This window comes from Gobio gobio, assembly GCF_949357685.1.
Source record: "Gobio gobio genome assembly, chromosome: 13".
In the NCBI taxonomy this organism is placed as follows: domain Eukaryota; kingdom Metazoa; phylum Chordata; class Actinopteri; order Cypriniformes; family Gobionidae; genus Gobio; species Gobio gobio.
The window spans coordinates 10,660,268-10,678,672 of record NC_137106.1 but is presented as its reverse complement, the minus strand read 5'-3'; the positions used below and the strand labels follow the sequence as shown (position 1 = coordinate 10,678,672).

The window sequence follows — 18,405 nt, the reverse complement described above, 5'->3', positions numbered from 1 at the left end:
ACACAAATATTTAGTGTAAAAATATAATATTGATACAATTATTTTAAAGAGCATGTTGGTACCTTAAAGTGCTTTACAAAAAGAAAAAAAATTAAACAAATGTGTGCAAAATAAAAAAATAATATTTTTCCTTTATTTGTTTATTTATGTAAACTAAACGAAAGAGCGATAAAAAAAACTATACTAAATAATTTAGGAATAAAAAAGCGGATTGTTTGGCAACCCGAGTGTAATCAGTCAAGCAGCGCGAGCGCAACTTCCGTAGTCAGGCTGAGCTCTAGCTCAAAAGCTTAGTCATGAGCAGCCTGTGTGTTTGGGGACAAAGACACCCGCTCGACTGCTGGATATAGGGGTAGAGTCCGTGCCCGCGATTAATTAATAGTGGATTTACACTGTCCGTGTCTGTTTTTTGGGCTTCTACTTAACACTGTCAGCACGGCATTGTTGAAGAGCAGGCGCTAGCTTAGCTCGCTAGCTGTGTGTTTGTGTTCGGGTTTAAAGGTCCGGATCGGGTTTGGTACGGAGCTGTCGCTAAACTGGCGAGGTGACCCATGATGAATCGGTTCCGAAAGTGGCTTTATAAGCCAAAGGTAAGGTTGCCATCAGTTCAATTAATAAATACTTATCAAATAGCTGTATTATTAAGTGAATGTGTTTTAAAACATAGGCAGTATTTGGGGCATCATATGGCGTGGGCATCCTACATAGACAGCAATTTGGGGCGTCGTATAATGCAAGCTGTCTACATAAACGGCTTTTTAGCATCACATGATGTGAGCTGCCTACCTAGACAGCTTTTTTGGGCATCCTATAATGCGAACTACCTTGACATCATATGCCAGTATTTCTAGGTATAATATTCTTCAGTACGTTTTGAATCACAGCCCTTGATTATTCATTCAGATGACTTTGTCCATTCATTATAAAGGGAGAAAGTCACGTTCGCAGCTGTTTTATTAGCATTTGCTTTATAAATATTATATTTATATCAGTTTTAGTAAATTTAGTGCTTCTACAATTAGTTGACAAAGCAACATTTCTCATTTTCGTTAGTTTTTCATCTAATATTTATATTTTATTTCAACTGTATTATAATTAATATTAGTGCTGTCAAATTGATTATTCCTTATTAATCACATCTCACATAAAATGTTGTGTATAATGTATGTATGTATGTATGTGTACACACATACAAACACAAACTTTTAGGTGAGATGTGATTGATCGATTTGACAGCACTTAATATTAATTATAATACAGTTGAAATAAAATATAAATATTAGATGAAAAACTAACGAAAATGAGAAATGTTGCTTTGTCAACTAATTGTAGAAGCACTAAATTTACTAAAACTGATATAAATATAATATTTATAAAGCAAATGCTAATATATAATATTATAAATTATATAACAATATAAATGTTTTTTAGTTGATAATAATAGCCCTGAAAACATATTAATACGATCAGAGTAGCTGAGATATATTTATGTACATTAGCTGTGTGGTCCTCCGGTTTGTATTTCCACAGCATGAAGGTCTACTGACATTTATGACGTCCGCTTCAAACATTACAATGCTCGTGATAACTTTTTTGTTAACTCTACAGTAAGTAAATCCACTTCACCAGCTAATAACTCTTTGACATCGATGCCATATAAATATACAGATCTACCGCAAAAACAGAAGTTCAAAGACCAAGTTCTAAAGATTGCTGCATGCTTGTTTCTCTGGAGCATAAGGTCTATTGGTTGTGGCATCGAGGTTTAATGGCCCTTTGTGTGGCCCCAAAGCTTCTTGCTGTCAGCAATTTGTATTTTACACATCAAAAACCACATTTCACCACAGCTTTAGCTATTGGCCACTGATGTAATTGTGGTTTGCTGCAGTTTTGTTGTCAACCGCTATTTAATGCATTAAAGACTTTCAATGAGAGATTAGGGTCACTTTTCAGAATAATCTTAATAACAGGATGTTATTAGTAAACAGAAAAGTGTTTTGTTGAATTAAACCCTGGGTCCCCCTTGAGATGTACAAGCACTCATTGTTGTCAAAGAAGCCCTGGCCCATGGGTGCAGTTCTGCGTCTGACTGTGACTCACTTGGATGCATTCTTCACAAACATGCCTGTTGTTGTCATTGTGGATGAACTATGGTATCAGACACTCTCTAAAATGAGCGGATGGTAATTGGTAAAATAGAAAAGACTGTTCTTCAAATGTTTGAGATGTTTGGATGAAGCTTAGAAAAGTCCTTTCACTGTTGCTGTAATTTAATAACTGTGCTATACTGTACAAATATATATATATTTGAAATTATCTTTTTATTTGGAAAGGCAAATTCCCATCACATATATTAATTACAACTTTATTTGCTCAATTACATAGGTGGGGATGGATTCAGATATTTTAGATGAGTTTTTCCATATTGCCCTTACTGTACAAATATTTTCATCAGTTTGAAGTCCGTTGAAAAGCACAACCCAAATACTTGCACAAAGTGAAATGATATTACTTCCTTATATTTTGTATAAGCCTTCCACGTCTTTTAGTTCCCTACACAACGCTTAATTCTTCTATTGTGATTTGGAGTGTCTAGTGTTTTGATTGCACCTTGCGTGGGCATCATAGGGCTGACCGGTTCAAATCAGCTTATTCTTGGCTCTGGTTCATGTTCCAGCCACGTGCCACTTCCCAGGCAAATTCATGTGCAGATTACAGCCACAGTCCAGGAAACATAGATGTCCCAATTGGAAAACACTCCAAAACACAACTTGCAGATAACACTCAACTTTAGTTAGGTTACATGTTAGTTTTGCTTGCTAAGGTTGTTTAAGGTTAAGGAATTGAACAAAACTTTGGTGTTTAACCCATCCCGCATAGCTTGCGATATGTGACCCTGGACCACAAAACCAGTCATAAGTCGCACGGGTATATTTGTGGCAATATTGTATGGGTCAAAATTATAAATTTTTCTTTTATGCCAAGAATCATTAGGATATTAAGTAAAGATCATGTCCCATTAATATATTTAGTAAATTTCTTACTGTAAATATATTATTATTAGTAATATGTGTTGGTAAGGACTTCATTTGGACAACTTTTAAAGGCGATTTTTCTCAATATTTAGATTTTTTTTGCACCCTCAGATTCCAGATTTTCAAATAGTTGTTTCTCCGCCAATATTGTCCTATCCTAACAAACCATACATCAATGGAAACCTTATTTATTCACCTTTTAAGATGATGTATAAATCTCAATTTCCAAAAACTGACCAACATATTGTCCTCATATTCTGTGTTTTTGGTGGTAGTGTATGTGTGTATATGTTCCATCAATAATTGAATATACCAATTATTTCTGAGACCCCAAGATCTTTAAATACACCGTGGAATGTATTCAATGTCCAGTCTATGATGCAAGAGATTGTTTTCTGTTGAGTGCCCAATGGAGCAGAAGGAGTCCAAAGGTCTAGATCCTCATTGAGTGCTCTTTAATCCAGTGTGGACATCTATCATTACATTAATTTAGTACCTTACATGCTCTTCTGATGTGTGCAAAGGCCTGCTGTTGCAAGATACCGCTCTTTAAAAGACAAATATTTATACACACCGTGCCAAACTCACAGCATACTGCAGATCTCTGATACTTGCTTACTTTCCACTAGTTTGTTTGATCATCTGGTACTTGATTAGATCATTCAGACCATCTGTTTATATTTGCTTGCTTTTTCCATGCAGAGGTCAGATCCGCAGCTGCTGGCCCAGTTCTACTATGCAGATGAAGAGCTGAACCAGGTGGCCACTGAACTGGACAGTCTGGACGGCAGGAAGGACCCTCAGAGGTGTACCCTGCTGGTCAACCAGTTCCGCTCCTGCCAGGTTAATCACTTAATGGTCTCATAGTACAGAGCTTAGTCTTTTTTGGACAGTTTTATCAAGTGTTTGTTTTCCATTCGGGAATGTTTGAAGTTTAAGAATAAGTCTTTTTCCTTACTTTTCTTGCAATGACAATTTGCAAAAGTTTGGGGAGCTAAGAATGCGTTGGAAAGAAGTCACTAATGCACACCAAGGCTGCATTTAAAAAGAAAAGAAAAATAGTATTAACAGTCATATTGTGAGATATTATGTTTTGTATTTTATTGCATTTTAAAATGTAATCGATTCCTGTGATGCAAAGCTGAATTTTCAGCATCATTACTCCAGTCTTAAGTGTCACATGATCTTCAGAAATCATTTTAATAATGCTGATTTGCTGCTGAAAAACATTTCTTATCAATATTAAAAACAATTGTGTTGCTTAATATTTTTGTGAAAACTGTGATATTTATTTCAGGATTCATTGATGAATAGAAAGTTCACAAGAACATTTATTTGAAATAGAAATCTTTTGTAAAAAATGTCACACTTAATCAATTGAATACATCCTTGCTGAATAAAATAGTTAATTCCTATTTAAACTTTTTTATCAAATCTTACTGACCCCAAACTTTTGAATGGTGCTGGATGGTAGAATTAATTTCCCAATAAATACACTAAAATACCTTGAAACAGCACATTTTTATTAAAAAAAATATATTAATGGACATTTTTAAAAAGGTTTCTCCTGGAATAATTTCTATCACATATTAAATTGAAAGATTATATGTAATTGTTGTTGTTGTTATTATTACTGTTGTTGTTATTGGTATACATGTATGTTTTTGTATATTGATCTTTAAGACAGAATTGTTAAATTATTGTAAACGGTGTACTGATGTGATATTGAAAATTCAAAATTGTAATACTGTTGATTGCCATGAATATAGACATATGCTGATATGGTGTTAAATATAAATAAATAAATACCTTGACCACAGACATGGAGAACCCAGGATAATCATAAACTTTTAAAAGCATTCATTCCAGGCCTGGTAAAGGATGGAAATTGAAAATAAATAATGGGAATTTTTATAATATATATATATATATATATATATATATATATATATATATAATACTTTTATTAAATAAAAAATTGTGAGTGCAGTCTTTCTTAAAAACCCTTATCTGCTAATCCCATGAGTGGGATCATTTTGAGAAACATTAAAATTATAATTCTGATTTCAGTCACCTGTCTTCCTTAAGAGGATGTTCTAACCCTGCATGTTGTGTGTCTTCTCAATGTATAGGACAATGTGTTAAACATCATAAATCAGATTATGGATGAATGCATACCTGAAGACCGAGCCAACAGAGACTTCTGTGTGAAGTTCCCAGAAGAGATCCGCCATGACAACCTTGCCGGGCAGCTGTGGTTTGGGGCAGAGGTAGTGCACACTAACTGCTTTCCTTCCGAACGAGATCTTCCCTAGATATCTTTCTTGTTAACTTTCAAAAGAACATGAATATAAAGAAATTCAGAACATCAGTGTATCATAGCTGTCACATGTGGCCGTGAATCAGGGCGGCATAACCCATTAGAAACAGAGACTATAATATCACTCCTCTCTCCAGTGTCTGGCAGCTGGATCGATCATCATGAATCGTGAAATCGAGAGCATGGCCATGAGACCACTGGCTAAAGACCTCACCCGTAGCCTGGAGGAAGTGCGCAACATTACCCGAGACCAAGCGCTGCGAGATCTCAACAACTATACAGACCGCATAAAGGAAGCGCTACGTCAGTTTGACGGCCTCTTCGCTGAGTTTGAGCTCAGGTACCTTAATGTGTACAGCTGTTTTGATTTTTGCATCCACTTATGATGATCTAATTATGATGATGACTAGACTGCGTTTATGCTTTTGGACAGTTCATAAATCATTGCAAGATATTTTTATTGGTACTAATGTTTTCATACACCATCAGATCATGTCATTTCAGCAGACAATTAAAAGTATTATTATTACAAAATGTAAAATTGTAATCATATCATGGATCTGTCTGTTTTCTGTTGTAGCTACGTGTCAGCCATGGTGCCTGTGAAGTCCCCTAAAGAGTATTACATCCAGCAGGAGGTGATTGTGCTCTTCTGTGAGACAGTTGAGAGGTGAATATTCAGGTCTTGAATTGGGTATCAACAACTACCTCACACTACAAAACTCATCATGATGAATGGCATTATCAATTGGAAAGAAACGAGAAGAATCGTGATCAATATAATTTTGAAGCGTCACATTAATTCTATGCGTGTGTGTATATTATATATATTATTATTCATGTTAATAATACTCATATATACAGTATTAATGTTTTCCCATCTCAAGGGCCCTGAAGCTTGAGTATCTTACACAAGACATGATTGACGACTACGAACCAGCTCTTATGTTTACAATTCCTAGACTTGCCATTGTCTGGTAAGTGATATGTCATTTCTAATTATCTGTTTTCTTCTTGTCAACCTCCTCCAAATCCCTCTTTAAGTATTGATTTTCCTCACGCTGTATATGTCATCCTCTTTTCTTTTATATATACACGTTTCTGTCTGCTCACCTGGTAATGGTATCCTTTGTCATGTTATCTCTTATTAGTGGCCTTGTTATCTACTCTGAAGGGCCTCTTAACCTCGACCGCAAACCAGAGGACATGTCTGAACTCTTCCGGCCCTTCCGTACTTTGCTGAGAAAAATAAGGTATGACAAACGTGGAAAACGATTTGTGTTCACAATAGTTATTCACGGGCTCATCTGAGCTAGTTTTTCAGGTTTTTCAATGCTGGTTTGCTTTTTTGTTTGGTATTTTTCTTTAGATTTTGCTATTTGGTTTTTTAAATTAGATTGGTTTATATTTGTAGTCAGTGATGTCTACACCACACCACAACATCTTGAGGCTGTCTACAGAAACGCTCCATTTGTACTGTTGTCTGAAGTAGCATTAGCGCGAGGTGGAGTATGTCTGAAATAGAACGCTATAAATTAACTGTCGTTGTCTTGAGTTGTCTCACTGCTTGTAATGGGTTATCTTTTATTTTGTTGCACCACTCACGTAGGATGTAGACTTATTTTTTCAAATTAAAACATTATGCAAGAGTCTACTGTAGATTTATACCCGTTATTTCTGTGAGAATGAAATGTGTCCTTATAACTTATGAAATACAGGGCAAGTTGAAAAATGTAGGGTCTCATTAAAAAACTTTAGGGGCCCAATGCAAATTGATCAAATAATAAGTTTTTCCTTAATAATGGGACATTTATTAAGACATTTACAAGAAAAATTATTACATTTATTAGAATACAAAAAATACACTAGGTTCTCCAAACTATTTAATAATTATGTAAATATGTATTTATTTAACTGTAATAAACAGATCAAATCTATATATTGAATAATATTTGTTAAATGTTTTTAGACAGGGCAGGCCAGACCGAACCTGTAAGAGTTCGTTGAAATAAATTCCACATAGAACCTTATGCAAAATGCTGGAATTTTAATTATAAACAAGTCTGGGATGTACACTCACAACTTGAAATTTAGGAGCTTTTACCATTGCTTTCTGCCAATTCAAAAAGATAATGAAGATGAAATAGGCCCTCTTACAACCATATACAACATATTACAATATAAACATAAAGTGTAAACTGTCATAATTCATCAACAGTAGATCGTAAGCAATTGTTTGGAATAAATGCATGATATTCATTGATTATGAACTGCTCTGAAACCACTAGCCTGTTGAACGAGCAAGAAAGAAGTGCCATGTTTTGACTTTGAACATGCAGCACTTACTTTGTTTAATGAAATCCCATCTTTTTGATCACATTAGGCCTTATCTAATGTAATGATTTTTTTTTTTCGTTCCTAAATTTAAGACCTCTTAAATTGTATAAAAAACATCTTGATCACTTTAAGATATTTAATGCTTTTTAATTATCTTAAATTTCATAAAACAGTTTTTTTTTTTTTTGCTTTAAAGACCTATGGGAACTTTATCATTTGCACGCATACTTCTAAATGCAATCACACATCCATTTTTAGTCGCAAAAGCGAGTGAAACACTCATACTGTGGAGCCCTTGAATAGCTTTGAAATTCAAAGTTTGAATATGCTTCCTCATGTGGAAAACAATTGAATCTCACAGACAAACGAATTGCCTTGCCCGCAGTCTTATGGTAGTTGGATAGAACTGGCATTCGTAACTTTTTAGTTGTTGAATTACAGCAGCATTTAGATTTTAAAATTTAAAGGGGTGATGAATTGAGAAATCAACTTTCCTTTGAGCCTTTGGTATATAAAAGTTAAAAAATAATATCTTGTAAGTTTCAGAGCTGAAAATGTCCTTGTTAGTCAAAGAAAAGCTTTTATAGACACCAGGCCCAGAAAACGAGAGCTCTCAGAATATGTCGACCATTGACGTAATGGGACGCAGAAGAACCACCTCAAGCCCGCCCACCGGCTCATGGAGCTAAACGAGTCGCGCTACCGAGCAGCTCACGTGCGTATGTTTGTTCGCTTCATTTCACCGCGGAATTGATTCTAAACAAGATAGAGGTCGAGACTGGATTTGCAGACATCAGTGTGTGCGTGCGTACATACGGTTTGCGGTTATATTCACTGATGATCGGGCGAATTGATACAGAAATAACATTCCAATCAATCGCGGGTGGATGAGAGCTGAATCATTGTGTTTGTTTGATAAAGACATTTTGCGAGCCCTGGCTGTGGGCTGGGCGATTCATTCCGGTTGCCGTTTGCCACCATAGACTGTAACACGCTGTCACTGACAGGGGAGCAGAAGCTCATTAAATATGCAAATCTTATCCAATCCTAGCTGTGGGCGTTTACTTCCAAGTCTTTCAGTGCGGCACGCCCATCAAAACCGACTGTTTTTCAGAGAGCCTCAAAACCAAGGCAGAAAATAGCCTATTACTTATTCATTATGTTTTTGAATGTAAAAACCATGCAAACGTCATAGGTTGACCTCAGACAACAGTATAAAAAAAGCCAGTTCTTGACACCTTTTAACCATATTAACATTTTATGTAGCTACTGAAGGACATGGCAGGCTTCTGAATCATATAATTGTGTTCTTCACTTCAGGGATCTCCTGCAGACTCTAACAGAAGAAGAGCTCATGACGCTGGAGCGTAGCCTCTGCATCTCCCAGGATGGAGAATTCCCTGCAGGTTCCAGCATGCCATCAACCAATGACCCAGCCGCTTCCACCGGTCCTGAGAGCCATCTAGAGACACCGGAAAAGGACGACAGAGTTGAGGAGGTGGTGGATCTTACACTTTGTGTAGCCCAGGAAGAAAATTCTGTATGGAAGGAGGATGAGGAGAAGATGGAGCAGCTCGAAACGTTCAGTGAGAGTGAGGAAGAGGAGGCCACAGATGCAGACTTGGCTTGCTCAATGCAGTACGATGAAGAAGAGATAGAGCAACTTAATATGATGGTGCATCAAGTGGGGGATGAAATGTCGACACTTCTTTCCCCTCCAAGTCAGAGTCAGTCCCCAGCCCACCAGCCTCGACCCTTTAGAGGAAGTAGCCTCAACAGTTCCAGTGCCACCTCCAGCCAGCAAGCATCTCCACGGAGAGTCCCGGGTTCCTACCATGATGAGGATAGAGTGTTTTTTATGGATGACCTGGAGTCTGGTTTAACTAGCGAACTTATTCGCGGACAACTTCCCCTTCCTACCGTATGCCTCAGATCCCCTGACCACAGTAGACCAGTTCCGTTGACTGACTCATCATGTAATGGTTGGTTGACAATCTGCCAATCAAGCAACACCACCAATCTGGAATGTCAGCGCAAACTGAGCCAATCATCTGAGTCCTTGGGGAACTCCGACAGGTCGCCCATGGTGAATGGCTGGGAAGGGTTACAGGAGGAAGACAGCGTACAGACCGCGGAAGAAATCGCCAATCGCACCGGTGGAATGAAGCTCTCCGCCACTGTTATTTTTAACCCTCATTCCCCAAGCTTGACCGATTTGGCCGTTGTCTTGTCTCATTCAGCTGATGTTTCTGAACCCGGTGAGGGTGGGGCTTTAGTTGCCACTCAGTGCCTGCTTAATTCCTGTGTGTGCTGTGCTGCCGGATGCATCGACAACCACGAGGATGCCATGGATCCTGCTGGCCGGGGCATGGCGCTGGGATTTGAGAAGCACAAGCTCACCATCACAAGCGCTGTCATCCAATCAGCAGTAGCTGCTGCCAGCCCAGGGAAAGGAAATGGACATTTACCGCTCACCCTGCCCCCTTCTCAGGGGCACCTCACCCCTTCTGTACCACACTGTTCCGTGCAGAACCAAGCGAGAGAAGAGGAGGGCAGTCAGGACTGTGCCCACTATTCCTGCTGTGAGAAATGCACCTCAGGGGTGGTTCTTGCTCCGGATAGAGGCTCGGGACAAGGGGAGGGAGGACCTAGTTGCACTCATCAGGACACAGGATGCCGGACACAACCTAACACTACAGTAAAAGGGATATCAGAAGGTTTTGGAAAACAGTCCAAAGAAGATAACAGAAAGATCTCTAGGTTTGTTTATTTGTGTCGAGCATGCATTAAGGTTTTTTTTATTTGTCTTGTTTGTTACCTTGTTTTGAGTTGATTTCATTATGAAGGTTGCCATTCTTTTCAGTTCTTGTATTTCATTTTCATCTGTTGCCCCCACCCCCACATGTTTTTTGGAATGGTCCGCAGCAGTTCTCAGGAGTCCCCCCTCAGTTCTGTCCCCAGCAGTGACATTGATGGTGTTTCTGTCACTACATGCAGTTTGTCAAGTTCATACACACCCAGGTAAACTTTTATCTGATGAGTAATGGTGGAATATGTCAGCACTGTTGCTATAGAGTGCTGCAGGGATGGCGAATTTTCATAGGACAGAAGTTAGCAAGAACCTGGTTCCCTCGACAAAAGGCCAATCGTTTTTTTTCCATTGCCTTTTGTATTATGTGGACCAACAAAAGTTTACGATTCTTACATGTTTTGTTCATCAAGATAATCTTCACAGGGTTCATGAATCTTGAGCTCTGAAGTTTAAATAGTCATCAGAAGTATAAAGCAAACTTTAGGCTATAAACGGCTATATGCAGCACAGTTTGCATCCTTCAACTTCACCACCACTAAGTTTATAACGACTCAAAAAAAGATACATTTTTATTTAAAATCGAAAAGTTAGGAAGTATGAGTTAGAATAGTTTGAAACACAACAGGGCTGTTAAAGCAGACTAGTGAGTAGATGGCATGATGACGTTTAATGTCCATGACAACCTCTGTAGCCACTTGTGAGCAACTACATTTTTCAAGACGCATACCCCCTGCCTTCACAGACATGCATTTTAGTCTTGGACTAGGCTTAAACCATGTTTAAGGGTGCTTTAACTGAATGTAACTTGGACTTACAGATCTTAAATTATGCTAGTGCCATTGTTTTGTCTCAAGATGCACACCAGTAATGTTTTCTTCCAAGGCATGTTAATTAAAGCTACTTAAAGGGTTAGTTCACCCAAAAATGAAAATTCTGTCATTAATTACTTACCCTCATGTCGTTCGACACCCGTAAGACCTCCGTTCATCTTCGGAACAGAAATGAAGATATTTTAGTTGAAATCTGATGGCTCTGAAAGGCCTCCATTGGCACAATGGCACTTTACACTCTCAAGACCCTTAAAAGGTACTAAAGACGTCGTTACAAAGTCCATCTCACTACAGTGGTTCTAAAATAACTTTATGAATCGGCGAGAATAGTTTTTGTGCGCAAAAAAACCCTAAATAACGACTTACGTAGTGATGACGATTTCAAAACAAGGCATCATGAAGCTTCGGAGCGTTATGAATCAGTGAGCCGAATCATGATTCGGATCACGTGTCAAACCGCCAAACTGCTGAAATATGGCGATTCAAACCGCTGCTTCGACTCACTGATTCATAACGCTTCGAAGCTTCATGATGCCTTGTTTTGAAATCGTCATCACTATGTAAGTCGTTATTTAGGGTTTTTTTGCGCACAAAAACTATTCTCGCCGATTCATAAAGTTATTTTAGAACCACTGTAGTGAGATGGACTTTGTAACGACGTCTTTAGTACCTTTTAAGGGTCTTGAGAGTGTAAAGTGCCATTGTGCCAATGGAGGCCTTTCAGAGCCATCAGATTTCAACTAAAATATCTTCATTTGTGTTCCGAAGATGAACGGAGGTCTGACGGGTGTCGAACGACATGAGGGTAAGTAATTCATTACAGAATTTTCATTTTTGGGTGAACTAACCCTTTAAATATCCTAATTGAACATAAAACTTGAAAATGTATACATTTTATTTCTGGCATTTAACCAAAAACCCATTTAAAAAAAACAATTGACTCGGGACGATTGAACGGAAGTGCAAAAATGTCAACTTAATTCCAGGACTCATTCCTGAAGCACTCTGTAGTTTGTTTAGTTTTTGTGGTGGTACTAGCTAAGGCAAATAAGTGTGTCATTTTGGTTTTTAAACTGGTTTTTAAACACTCACCCCATTTGTCATGTCTCTCCCAAAAGCCAATGGTGCTGGTTGAGATGTACACAGTAATGTTTTAATAGCTCATATCTCTACCTTTTATCCCAGGCAGTAGAGTATGATTTAGCAATGCCAAGGTCATGGGTTTGGTTCTCATGAAAAGCTTGAACTGATTAAATGTATACATTGAATGCAGTGCAGGTTGATTTTAAGACATGGGGACTCTAGCAGTTGGTTCTTTTCACACTTTTTATCAGCCACCCAGCAACCCTTTGTAATAACATGGCATGCCTTTGAACAACCTCTCAGAATATCTTGTTGCATACACCCTGGCTTACCAACCTAGCACCTTGACAAGCACCACTTTTGCAGTACTTTTTTCAGAAATATATTTATTTTAATGTCGATGTGAATATGTGAAAATTAAGTCCTAAAACTTGCTCTGTGATTCCAGTGAGGTATTGCACAAAACCCACAGTGTTCCCTCAGCCATAGGGTCACACTTTTTGGATTAACTTGATTATGCAAATTTCTCCCTTGAGGAAAGCCAGCAATACTTCCTTTTTTCATTTTTTTTTATTACTGTTATAAGTTATATTTTAGAAGACTTGTTTTATTATTATGATGATGATTATTATTCATTTAAATTGTATAATCTTCTCTTTCAGCCCTGTTAGTAGCCTGACAACCAGCTCGGACATGTCTGAGGATCTGGATCACCAGGAGATTCAAGTGGCTTTGCAAGCTGCCAGACTTGCTGCTCACAACAAAATTCGCTCACGTTTCCATAGCAGTAGTGACCTCATCCATCGTCTTTTTGTCTGCATATCAGGTGTGGTACCTAATGACAATGTGTAGAAAACTGTGAAGCTTTTGTGATGTGAATTGGTAAAGCCATGTTGGAGTAGTAAAGCACATTTTCTACTAAATGAAACCCCAGGAAGTAAGTTACAATAATTGTGTTAATGTCTTCTTTTCAAATATCTGAAGGTGTGGCCGATCAGTTGCAAACAAATTATGCGAGTGACCTGCGGAGCATCTTAAAGACTCTGTTTGAGGTCATGGCTACAAAAGCTGACCAAGGGGACAATGAGAAGCCCAAGAAAGGTGAGTGAGCTTCTGAAAGATACGGAAACTATAACAGCATGTTGTCATTGTTCGACGCCAGACATCATTAGTTTAATTTGCTGTTTGATATGCACCTCAGGTCCGTGTCTGGGCAGTGCAGTACTGGAAGATTGTGCTCTCTGTCAAGAGACGATCTCTTCATCAGAGCTTGCTGCCAAAGCCAGAGAGGGACAGTTTGAAGGTTAGTTCAGTACAGCACCTATATGCTCACAATATGAAGAGACCTTTTTTTTGATGTTCATGATACGACTCAACCTAGGCTGCATCTGAAATCACACACTTTCTGAGTAGGTGCTTCTTTTGAACGAGTACTCACTTTTTTTTTAACGGTCACAAAGTATGTTCTATTTAGTATGAATGAATGTGTGTAGTTTCAATGCAATCTGGACATACTACAACTACTATGTTGGCACTGTCATGTGATGTAATACGCGAGTTGTCACTTACCATTCCCGTGTCCATTATGGGATAGTAAAGAGTCCTTTGTATGCACATTTCAGATTCTCGCTAGAAGTAGTAGGTCATCCAGGAGCTTTCTGCCTAGTGTTTTATGAAGCTGTGAATTTGGATATATTACTCTGTAATATATTCTTGTCACACTTTTTTTGGCCTATTTGAGTTTGTAAGGAAGTAGGTATACTTGGATTCAGCCCTAGTGAGCTGCCATCTTGACAGCATTTTAAAGCATCTTAGGCTCACTAGATATACAAAGCTTTTTTTCAAAAGGTTTTAAGATATGCTTATGGTCAAAGTATTAACATGTTTGACTATTCCAGTAATTTCTGTGAAGACAAATCCTAATGTTGCATCACACAATGACATTCAAGAGAATTGTGGGCTTTTAAACAAGAGCATCATCGAAGTCAGGCACTGTGGCCCTGTTTACACCTGGTCTTAAGATGCGTTTTGGTCGATCAGATAACAAGTAGACGAGGGAGACTCATTCCTGTTTAAACTTAGTATTTTCATTTGTCTTTTTGTCCACTTTCAACCACTTCTGTCCTGATTCCTTCGAGGGCAGGGTCTATGGGCAGGTAAATGTATGGGTCTTTTGTCGCTGTTTGAACACATTCGACCACAGGAGCGTTTACACTACAAAAGCAATCCGGTCTAATGTGTTTTCGACTACCTCTGGAAGTGGTCGAGAGTGGACAAGCTCAAAACGTTTTAGACCCCATTTACACCTTTATTTAGCGTCGTCCTCTTGTGATCGGATTGACGAAAACGCTTCTTAATACCAGGGGGAAACTAAACCGGGCCGTATATTGAAGTTGAGACTGTGTTATTGTAGTATCATTGACATACTAATATCTAAACATTTTTCATTTGGCTTAAATTTAGTATAAGTTTGTTGCGTTTAGTAATTAGTACATTTCCTCCGTTTTTTTATTATTTTGGTACATCAAGTTAAACTAAATGAAAATGAGATGCTTTTTATATTATGCTAATATGTAATGCTATTGGAAGATAAGTGGCCATTGTTTACAACATTTGCAGACCTTTTTCAGTTTTCAACTCTTTCTCTGTTCTTCTTTCAACATCAGACCCTCCTGAATGGGTACCAGATGAGGCCTGCAATTCCTGCATTGCATGTAAAGCGCCATTTACAGTCATCAGAAGAAAACATCACTGCAGGAGCTGTGGGAAGGTACAGCAGTCCAATCTTCAAACCCTTGTCAGAATAGAGTGCAATAGAGGCTCCAGGTGTAAAAATCAATGTCTGTAATGTTGTTTCATTTTGGAGCTGAAATATTTGGTTTATGGTTTAGATAGTTTTTTTTTGCTCTCTATGTAGAAAATAAATCGGAAAATACTTTCGGAATAAGAATAATTCAGATCATTATAAAAATGCAAGAAAACCTATGGTAACACTTCATTTTGCAATAACTATAAATTATGCATAATTGCATGTAATTAACCCTAAACCAAACCATATATGTTGTTTATTATTACACAGTAATTAAATGCATAATTACACTGTGACACAGACACCTTAAAATAAAGTGTAACCAAACAAAGTTTACATGACAGAATTCCTAGGCAGTTTTGAAAAGTATGAAATTTGATTGAAGTAATTTCAACATCTGGAAAAGTATGGAAAAAAGAAACCTGATTACAGAAAAAGCTTTGTGTTTCCAGACTCTGTTTTGAGAATTTCAATCATACAAGCAAAGTGTTTTCACTTCAAAAGTTTAAATTGTTGAACACATTTTCATTATGCAAAACTGTTTGTCCTTACCATAAGCAAGTCTTTTCTGAACTTCACTAAATGAATGTGCGTGTGCCACTTAAACCAGCTACAGATAAGGTAGCAAATGATCTTCTAAATCAGACTGTACTTTGCTGTTTGGTGATCGTGCGACACAAACCACATTTACAGTATCATACAGTAGGTTATACATGGCGCTTGACAATAATTAATTTTTTGCTCACTAGACACAATTTTGACATCGATACCAATGGGAAAAGCTGCCATCTAGATATTTTAATATTAGCTCATATATTTAGCAGCAGGTATATTAGGCAGTTGTCACTTTAAGACCTGACGCACAAATCCATTATACTGTTACGGTGCATTCACAGAGGGTGTCGTCATTAATGCTTCTCATTTACTTTAAATGGGGGATGTCACGCATTGCCGAATTGATTTGTAGTTTGCGTTGCGCTGCGTCACTGGCGTTGCTTGCGACAGAAGTTGAAAAATGTGAAACTTTTTAAGCGCCAATCAGATCGCCTATGCAAATACCCAAGCACAGACGTTTGCCAATTGCGTTCATGCAACACCAGAAAAGTAATGTGATTGGCTGTTGTCACTATAATGATCGCGTCAACACCAAGCTTCTGACACGCCCTCCATCAAGCGTTGACACCCCATGTGAATGCTGTGTTACACATGTGTTTTCTTTCTCAGCTGTTTACATTCACTTAAAACAGAACTGACTGTGTTTATGTGAATACTCGCCAAGACCGGCATTTTGACATTATTTCGTGTTTTTAACTGTTTAAGCACAATAATCAGCAAAAAAGAACTTGACGTAGTACTGAGAGGCGGCTTTATGTGCGCACACCTTAGGTGTGAGCACAAAATTTGCGGGAATGAGTAAAATTATGCGTAATACCACACTGAAATTCAAGCCCTGTGACACCAACAATATTCATCTGGACCATCCGAGTGAGTGAGTGGGTGAGGGAAGGCGGGTTTGTGTGTCAGCTGGCGGTCGGAGAGATGAGAGAGAGAGAGAGAGAGAGAAAGCACAGCTGGTATTGTATATCTATCCTGCGGAACATTTGTGTTGTAAGCATTTCGGAGATGGCTAGTAGAAGAGACTGTGTTACACTCCACCGCTGAAATCCACTTGCATTTGCCGGGTTATATATTATAGGTAAGCGTTTTAGGTTTCTTCTCATCATGTAAGCGCATGTTATCACTGTGAGAAAACCAATTAAAAAAACTGGGAAACTATTTACAGATGATTGTACTATATACCAAATATAATGCTTTATGAACCATAAATATGGTCTGAAAAATCTGAAATTGAAATGTGTAGGAGCCCTGAAAAAAATATTTTCTCTTGTTTTGATGTCAAAACCTAAACAGACACGCTGAACAAGCCACTAGAACATTTGTTTACATGCAGAGAGAAATAATGGGCAAAACTCTACATGTGCAGATCAACATTTGGTTAAACTGTATGAGCAGTTTAATAACTATAAGGTTATTAAGCTTCATCTATGTAAGACTGAATCTAAACACGCTCACTCAAACGCTCACGCTCACTTTCAGCTGAACGAACATTGTTTTCTAACACAATTTTCACCTGATTCAAATCCTAATAAGATGATTTATATTTCTTGCAGATCTTCTGTTCCCGCTGCTCTTCACACTCAGCCCCGTTGCCTAGATACGGTCAGATGAAGCCGGTGAGAGTTTGCACTCACTGCTACATGTTCCACGTAACGCCTTTCTACAGCGACAGGACTGGTATCTGACCACAGCGTACATCCACACACACACACACACACACAGACATAAGCACACTACGAGAAGTTTTACTGAGGTTTGATACTTCAGCGAGAACAGACATGCACATCATCATCCCCCAAAAATTTAAAGTTGTAAATATGAACACTAAATGCAATCACTTCAAAGCGAAAGAAAAAGAAAAAGCCTTGACCAGGGAACAAAACGAGAAGGACTCGAAAGGACGGTTGCAAAGGCCTCAAGCACATAAAGGAAGTACCCCATTGCAATGGGAGCCAAAGTATTTATTTAGGGCTTTGCTTTTGAATAATAAGCTTCATTACAAATTTGCTTTAATCAAGCATGGAACAAACAGGCTATTCTGTGAAACAGAAGAGCACCCGAACAACCGAACAAGGATTTTGTCTGGTAGTAATTGTGGCTGTGGTTCTATGGGCTCAGATTTCTAGAATGAATGTAAACTGTGAGCACATGATAAGTATATAGAATATCAAACTGTGACTTATGGAGACAATAATACTAACACTAACTGCACCATCAGTGACACCTTTGTGGACAATATAGCACATGTTTTTTTCCCAAATGTTTTTCTTTTTTTAGAAAATAATGCTGCTTTCTGTAAAACAGAAGTGATATTTGGGGATTTAGTTGAATGGCCAAAAAAAAAAAAAAAGATATGTGTATATATGCTTGAAAGTTTGAGATGGATTTAATGCATCTTCCAAAAGAGAAGATTCTCTCATATTCCTCATGCAAATGAATGTGCAACATTTGGATGTTCTTTTCATTTTTCTTCCTGTAACTGTAAAGTAATTGCCTTTTACAGCAGTTTGGGAGCCTTCTGCTTTTCCCTATGGTACAAAAGAACACTTTACACCCCCTAC

At 38.0% G+C, this 18,405-nt stretch overlaps 1 protein-coding gene across 4 annotated transcripts in view; it reads left to right on the top strand.

Annotated features, from left to right (window-relative positions):
* Positions 1 to 229: 229 nt before the first annotated feature.
* zfyve28 (zinc finger, FYVE domain containing 28) overlaps positions 230 to 18,405 on the top strand; it is a 42,550-nt gene continuing 24,374 nt past the window's right edge. The window contains exons 1-14 of one of the 4 annotated variants that reach the window (XM_079833418.1): positions 230 to 590; positions 3,738 to 3,878; positions 5,168 to 5,305; positions 5,493 to 5,695; positions 5,936 to 6,025; positions 6,243 to 6,332; positions 6,507 to 6,608; positions 9,013 to 10,452; positions 10,621 to 10,713; positions 13,080 to 13,243; positions 13,402 to 13,518; positions 13,619 to 13,720; positions 15,084 to 15,187; positions 17,398 to 18,179. In XM_079833418.1, the coding sequence (XP_079689544.1) occupies positions 552 to 590; positions 3,738 to 3,878; positions 5,168 to 5,305; positions 5,493 to 5,695; positions 5,936 to 6,025; positions 6,243 to 6,332; positions 6,507 to 6,608; positions 9,013 to 10,452; positions 10,621 to 10,713; positions 13,080 to 13,243; positions 13,402 to 13,518; positions 13,619 to 13,720; positions 15,084 to 15,187; positions 17,398 to 17,529 (2,955 nt within the window). In that variant the 5' untranslated portion in view covers positions 230 to 551 and the 3' untranslated portion in view covers positions 17,530 to 18,179. Of the gene's footprint in view, positions 591 to 3,737; positions 3,879 to 5,167; positions 5,306 to 5,492; positions 5,696 to 5,935; positions 6,026 to 6,242; positions 6,333 to 6,506; positions 6,609 to 9,012; positions 10,453 to 10,617; positions 10,714 to 13,079; positions 13,244 to 13,401; positions 13,519 to 13,618; positions 13,721 to 15,083; positions 15,226 to 17,397; positions 18,180 to 18,405 lie in introns of those variants that run through there. The other 3 variants (XM_079833417.1, XM_079833420.1, XM_079833419.1) reach the window with 3 other exon arrangements.